Source organism: Salvia splendens, chromosome 9, assembly GCF_004379255.2.
Source record: "Salvia splendens isolate huo1 chromosome 9, SspV2, whole genome shotgun sequence".
Classification (NCBI taxonomy): Eukaryota; Viridiplantae; Streptophyta; class Magnoliopsida; order Lamiales; family Lamiaceae; genus Salvia; species Salvia splendens.
In genome coordinates, this window is record NC_056040.1 from 20,454,319 (window position 1) to 20,461,797 (window position 7,479).

Genomic DNA, 7,479 nt, shown 5'->3' on the forward strand with positions numbered 1-7,479 from the left:
TATTAGTAGATTGTGGGGTCCATATTATTAATAATGTTTTATTATTTAATACTTTTCATAGAAATTAGTCTAATTTTGATAGATGACTTAAAATAGTAAAACTAGCAGAGCATATTTTATTTCTAGCATATTTTATTTTTTTAGACTAAGGTAGTATTAGTAAATAAAATTAGACCATTTAACCTATAGTAGTACTCCTATTTAATTAATTGGTTAATAGCAAAAAATATACCAATAGTAGAACTCCTATTTAATTAATTGGTTAATAGCACAAAATACACCAATTAATCAATTTGCCAGCCCTAAGAGCATCCAAAATGGCGGCGAGCTGACCGGCTAGCCGATTCCCGGCGCTGGCCGGTCCGCTCGCCGAACCATTGCAGCAGGCGAGTGCCAAATCGGAGAGAAAAACGGCGAGCGCACGCCGATTTCCGGGCGCTGGCCGTGCGCTCGCCGATCGGTTGGCTGCCACTGCAGGCTCCCGATCGGCGAGCGATCGGCCAACCGATTTTTTATTTATTTTTATTTAATTTTCAAAACACTATATATACGCGATTTGCACGTCATTTTCATTCGCACCACTTGTTTTAACGAGTTTTCTCTCTATCTGAATTTCTGTACAAAAGCAACAACGCGAAATGGAGCACAACAACGAGTCTACTCCAGTGACGAGCGGGTCTTGGCAGCAGATGATGCCCGGGATGGCATCCGGGGGTAGTATGCTGGGATGGCAGGGGATGCAGGGCGGGCTGGCGATGCCGGGCGGGCAGGGGTACCCTGGATGCAACCCGGGATGCAGATGATGCCGGGGTGGCAGCCGGGGATGCAGGGGAAGCCGGGGGGGGGGGGACAACGTCTATCGCCCCAGTTTTGATTTTTTGACTGCTTCTTCGCACACATTGACCCCATCGGAGACGCAGTTCGGTGTGATACTTTCTTCTTAGAGGAGTTGGGGATAGATTTCGGGGATGCAGACACTCCCGTTCAAACGGGGGGAGTAGGGCGGGGTCGGGGCGCGCCAAAGAAGAAGAAGGGCAAGGGCAAGAGGGTGGCCGGTTAGTCGTCGCAGCCGGTGATTACAGCGGCGGCGGCAGCAGCGGCGGTTCCCACGACCTCCCCGAGGATGTTCAGGAGTTCCCGTCCCCTCCCGTGTTTACTCGCCGCACTCGCTCGGTTGGTCAAAGGTGGGCGCAACGGGCTCGCCAGGGGTCCCAGGAGGTCCAGTCGGCATCTCCCCTGTTGGCAAGTCGATAGCCGAGCTCGCCTTCTTCGCGCGTCAACAAACGCGGGCTTAGATGTACAAGATCTTAGCTGACTAGAAGGCGGCAACTGACCCCGAGGAGAAGAGTTTTCTTCACTCAATGCTCGTGAGTATGCAGGTCGATTTGGATGCCACCGCGGCACAGTTGAGGGGCTCAGACGCGAGCTCAGATGCCGCAGATTTGGGGGTCCCGGATAGCGGCGACAACGGCGGCGGCGACGGCGACGACGACGAGAAGTGAGGCGGAGGCGGAGGGGCTCGTGTGTGGAAGAGGAGTTTTTTTTAAATTAATGTAATTTTTTTAATTAATGTATTTTTTTAATTTTAATATTACTATTGATTTTTTCCGTATCTGTGTCGTAAATTTAATTCCGTATTTTGTGTGATTGTTAATTATTTATTTTTATAATTTTGTTTATTGTGGCTAGCCAATGACTAGCCTATTGCTTGTACAGTTGCTTATCCTGATGATGTGGCTGGAAGAGTTTTTAAGTCCTGATGATTTGGCAGGAGGTGGATGCTCTAATAAAAAGAGACGCCGCTTATTTTTTTCAAGAGACGCCGCTTATTTTTTTCTGTAAAATTTCTGTATCCATATATACGATACCTCTTTCTTCAAGCTTATTTTTCTCCATTCTCTACAGCATATTGTTTGCACTCAACTGCAACTCTCATTAAACAATCAGTCTCCATCAACACTTTACTGCTTCCTCGGATAACAGTTTCAGCAATTTTTTCTGTAAAAGATGGCTTCTATAACACCCATCTCCCGCGCTCAACCCCTCTATAAGAAACCTCAATTGGGATTTTTGAAAAAGTCCCAAGATCAGTTTTTGTCGATGCCCATATCGAGTTTTTCAGCCAAGAAGTCGAGGATGGTGGTGATTGCAGCCACCACGGCGGCGGAGAAGGGAAAGAAGAGGTATCCCGGCGAGGCTAAGGGGTTTGTGGAGGAGATGAGATTTGTGGCTATGAAGCTGCATACCAAGGATCAGGCTAAGGAGGGGGAGAAGGAGCCGCAGGGGCAGCCTGTTGCTAGATGGGAGCCTACTGTGGAAGGTTACTTGCGATTTTTGGTTGATAGCAAGTTGGTTTATGATACCCTTGAGAGGATTGTGGAGAAAGCTGCTTTCCCTGAATGTGAGTGTGTTTGATTTTGTTTTGATCATGATTTTTGGCCTTAATTTTGAATTGAGATTTTCTGATGGAAATTTGTGATTTGCTCACTGCCCTTTTTGACTTGAGGCTTCTTCACATAACTGATGAAATGGAGTGTGATTTGTTATTCTGGAAAACCTTGATTGCTGTGTTTCCTTTTGAATTGCATACATGAATTTTGTAAATAAGAAGATTGTCTTGAGGACATAACAATTGGTGAGAGGATCATTGTGGATGAATTTACTTTAAACTATTGCTTTGAGCTTATGTTAACATCTTCTGATATGTGGCATGAATGTTGTTGGCTTTCCTCTTGTTTTTTTCCCTTTTGCCACTTTTTATCAGCTCTTATCAAACATAGTGCCAATTTGTGCATAGACACTTTGACTCATTAGCCATTTCTTGGGATGTAACTAGTCGATTCCCATCAATATTTGCCTTCATGGGATGCGTTTGAATGTTTCCATTCTTGAGTATGTTATTGACAAAACATAGCTAAATTCTCCCCTTGTCAGTCCGTCCAATTTTCGATACCAATGTATATTTTGAATCTTTGATCAACGCTGTGTTGTCAAATGTTTGGCTCTGTTTGTGGCTTAGGATAATAAATCTGTTTCATGCTATTCAGTTGAAAGTTGCTTTTGTGTTCTCAGATGCAGAATTTAAAAACACGGGGCTAGAGAGATCAGAAGGACTGGCTAAGGATCTTGAATGGTTTAAGGAGCAAGGTCATGCCATCCCAGAACCATCATCTCCTGGCATTAACTATGCTCAGTATGTTGAGGAGTTATCTGAAAAAGATCCTCCAGCTTTCCTTTGCCATTTCTACAATACGTACTTTGCTCACTCAGCCGGTGGCAGGATGATAGGGAAGAAGGTAAGCCGTATTTCAATTCTTTTTCAGCCTTCATGAAAAATGCTAGGGCCCCTAAATATTTGATGTTATGCTTCTGATTTCTTCATTGCATGCTGATGTTACCATGACACAGCTGCCGCGCACTAGTTTCAATAAATTTTCTTTTGCGAGTTCATAACCATGGCAATATTGATGAGATTATTATATCACTGCCAAAATCTTTGAAATGAAGTTCTATGATTGCCCCAATATTATAATTTGTTTGAAAGTAGATATTCCATTTAATGTCATTTTTGTTTTAATATATACGCGATAGAGATTCTATAATCAGATTCTTGGCTCTCATCTCATGTCTATAGTCATACTCATACTTATGAAAGTTCAGATTCTTTAGTATTCTTTGATCCCAAGCAGGATAAAGTACTGTTTATTCCTTTAGTTCTATTTCAGTACATTCTAAAGAATTTTAAAAGGCAGTTTGCATAGTAAACTACGGTGTATGCAAGTTCTTCTCATTCAACTTGAAGAAAAGGATCTCGAAAAAGTAATTTACACATAGAGCGAATGCTCACTTGCTCCCTCTAAGCTAGTTTGTTGTGATCAGGTTGCTGAGAAGATCCTAAATGGCAAGGAATTGGAGTTCTACAAATGGGAAGGGGACCTGTCCCAACTGCTGCAGAATGTTCGCGACAAGCTAAACCGAGTTGCTGAAGTATGAATTTGACGCCCTTTCTAAAATTTTATGCGGAATTTCATTAGTTAGAGCTAATGTTTATATGTGTTTGATACTTGGCAGAACTGGAGTAGGGAGGAGAAGGATCATTGCCTCAAAGAAACCGAGAAATCATTCAAGTTTTCTGGGGAAATTCTTCGTCTGGTGCTGTCCTGACCTGACTCTTATTGCCAAACTTGGTATTTCTATGTTTAATTCTAGACGACGAAATCTCGTCGCTTGCTAATTAATCACTTGTGTTATATTATCATCATGCTCTGTTTAACTTAAATTGCAAAATAAATTTATTGTTCACAACCATCAGATACATTTTAAGTTCAGTATCGAGGATATCCTAAAACATTTCACAAATGAGCAATTTACTTGTCTGTCACGGATGATATTATAATGATGGCTACTGTTCAATAATTTATAAAAATGCCTCAATTATTTATATAATTTTTTTTGGTACGTGGGTGCTTAGGCCTCTCATGTTTAATACTCCGTCAGTCCATGAAATATTGTCCAAGTTCAACTCGGCACGAATTTTAAGAAATATGAAAAAAGTGAGTTAAAAAAGTTAATGGGATTAGAGTCCCACATTTATATATTAGTTTTAAAATAGAATGTGAGGGTAAAGAGTTGGTGGAAAGTGGAGTTCATTTACCAAAAATAGTAAAAAAAGGCAAAATGGACAATTTTTCACGGACTGACTAAAATGGCAAAACTGGACAACATTTCACGGACGGAGGGAGTAGTATTATAAAATGTCGTGACGAACATAAATACAGTGATCAACTCATTCTAAATTTTGATAAAGAAGATGCACTCTTATAAGAACTATTGGTAAACAACTTATTGTTTGCGTCGATACTCGATAGGATCTACTCAAGTTGCTAAACATAAATGTATTGTGTATGTATGTATTTCTATATTAATTTGACATGGTTCGTATTAGTTTTGTTGTGAATAAGATATGACCGAAGTTGACATGATGGTGGAGGTCGTCGTGGTGAAGACTATGAATGGAGTGAAAGCATGATATTAAAAGTAGAAAAATGATAACCTAATTTTGTATCTATTAAATTAGTAAAAGTAACAAATAATGAATTAAATAATTAATGTAATTAATAATTTTTTAGTATAACTCGGATACTATTTCTTGTTCGGATTGTCGACTGCAATAGACGTTTGATATTGTCTGATTTGGGTCAAGCCTACACGGATTTGTTTTTGGGTCACTCCCAAAAGACCTCAAACTAATTTGGGTTGGACATGAATTATATACACCTTCCAATTTCCCTCAGACTCCCGATGTAGAATGAATTTGTACTCAACAATAATAATATTATTAATGCGTTATCTGAAAATCGACCTGAATCCTATTTGATCTTAACGTGTTCTTTTTAACTGATCTGATAAGGACATAAATACAAAAAGATTAAGACCAGACACAAACACATTAATTTCTTACGTTTTTTTCATTGAACAAAGAGTATATTATACTATTTGAATTTTGAATGGTAACTTTGTAAGTAATTTATTTGGATAAAAGAAAGGTGGTTTTCTAAAACAGTCAAACAAAATTTTTGAATGAAATCGAATATTATCAAAACTACTCCTATATCATATACCTTTAATGCCCGATAATAGATATTGCCTGAAAAAATTATCATTAATATATTTATTAGTGCAATCAAAGTTAATGTAATCAAATTTAATTGATAATCAAAGTTAATTGTTTATCCATTTCTATTAATACAGAACTCCCCCATCAACATCCAGAAATTAAACACACCAAAATGAATTCTTACCTCTCAATAATAGTCGACAATTTAGTCTTGGGCTCATAGAATTAGTACGAAATGGCGGAGATAAATTTTAGTTGGGCTTTAGTGGATACGTTAATTAGGGTTTAAACTTAATTTTAAATTGAGCTGTATCAATAATAATTTACTCCAGAGTTAGATTAATGTATAAAATGACCAGTACAATAAATTATAGTAGTATTATTCTAAGTATAATTTTGTTCATCAGAACATTAATTTTAATTTAAAAGAGTATTAATTTTGTTTGTAAAATAGTAGTAGTAACTTTTTATTTATCATAATAATTTTTTTTACTATGTAAAATAGAAAATGTCGTGTTTATAAAAAATGGAAGTGCATTCAGGGCACTATGTAACAAATTAGTAATGTCAATAACATTTTTTTTAAATGGAAGTGCATTTATTTAGAGAAGAATGAATTTACCAAGTTTCGTATACATCATAAAAACGACATTTGACAAGTTGACTTTAGACCAAATTTTCTTATCCTTAACCGAGAATATTAATTTCCTTTTTCATATAATTACGAATAACTTTTATTACAATAGTGGACCTAATTTCTTTCCATGTAAATAAGTAGGCGAAAAGTAGTAAATACAGTGCAATGAATCTCAACAATATATTAAAGTGAAATAATAAATGTAGATAGATCAAGATAAATGAATCTCAACAATATATTAGTGACATAATAAATGTAGATAGATCGAGATAAATAATTTAATAAAAGACTGAAAAAGATGCAAATAAGAAGTTTAAATAATTTTCTGAAAAAAATTAATAAAATAATAGCATAAACATACTTTAAAGAAGATTACGTACGTCGAAGTCTACTATGTCCAGAGATACATATGATTATTGTTTTGTGAGGTATTAATAAATGGTACTACAACTTATTATTCCAATCCTTATGCATAAAAATACGAAGTGAGAAAAGATAATTTTATACTACTATATTAATAAGGTTTGTGACAATACCTATTAAAGTAACATCATACCACAATTCCTAGCTAATTATTTGTACATGTGGACGAATAATCAACTGCCATGTGGCAATCATAAAAAATGTTCAAGGCTAAATTTTCTTGGGCTGCAATATCTAATACGCTATACTGCAATTTTTGTCCGTCTGCAATATCCAATACGCTAGACTGCAATCTATAGATTGCAGTGCGACGTTTATACTATTGCAGTGTAGCGTTTATAATATTGCAGTGTAACGTGGTGTCACAATGTCACTTTAATATGTGTTGTCATTTTAACGCACCATATATTGTAATGTTTATTTTGTCCAAAAAATAAAAATATGATACTTTTGTTAGAACATACTTACTAAAAAAAAATTGAGATATCTTTCGTGGATGGAGACAATATTACAAATTCGGATTTTGATTAATGGAGAGAACAATAGTAAGCAATTTATTTGAAAAATCGATCCGGTTTACTATAATAACAGGCATGCAAAATTTATGAATGAAATCGAATGCCAAAATATAACATACGCCTTTATTGCACGATAATGGACATTACATAAAAAAATATCATTAATTATATACACTCTGATTGATGGAGTACAAATTTTACTCCTGTGAAACCAAAAAATCGAAATCTTGTTTGTTATACATGAATTTAATTATAAAAAAATAAAATAGTGTCTTAAATTTCAA

At 36.6% G+C, this 7,479-nt stretch overlaps 1 protein-coding gene across 1 annotated transcript; it reads left to right on the plus strand.

The window, feature by feature from the left end:
* The first annotated feature begins 1,827 nt into the window (after window positions 1-1,827).
* On the plus strand, window positions 1,828-4,308 carry LOC121749832 (heme oxygenase 1, chloroplastic-like). The gene is made up of 4 exons (XM_042144486.1): window positions 1,828-2,401; window positions 3,073-3,296; window positions 3,880-3,987; window positions 4,072-4,308. The coding sequence occupies exons 1-4, from the start codon at window positions 2,008-2,010 to the stop codon at window positions 4,162-4,164; spliced, it is 819 nt and encodes a 272-aa protein (XP_042000420.1). The 5' UTR covers window positions 1,828-2,007; the 3' UTR covers window positions 4,165-4,308.
* The last annotated feature ends 3,171 nt before the right edge of the window (window positions 4,309-7,479 follow it).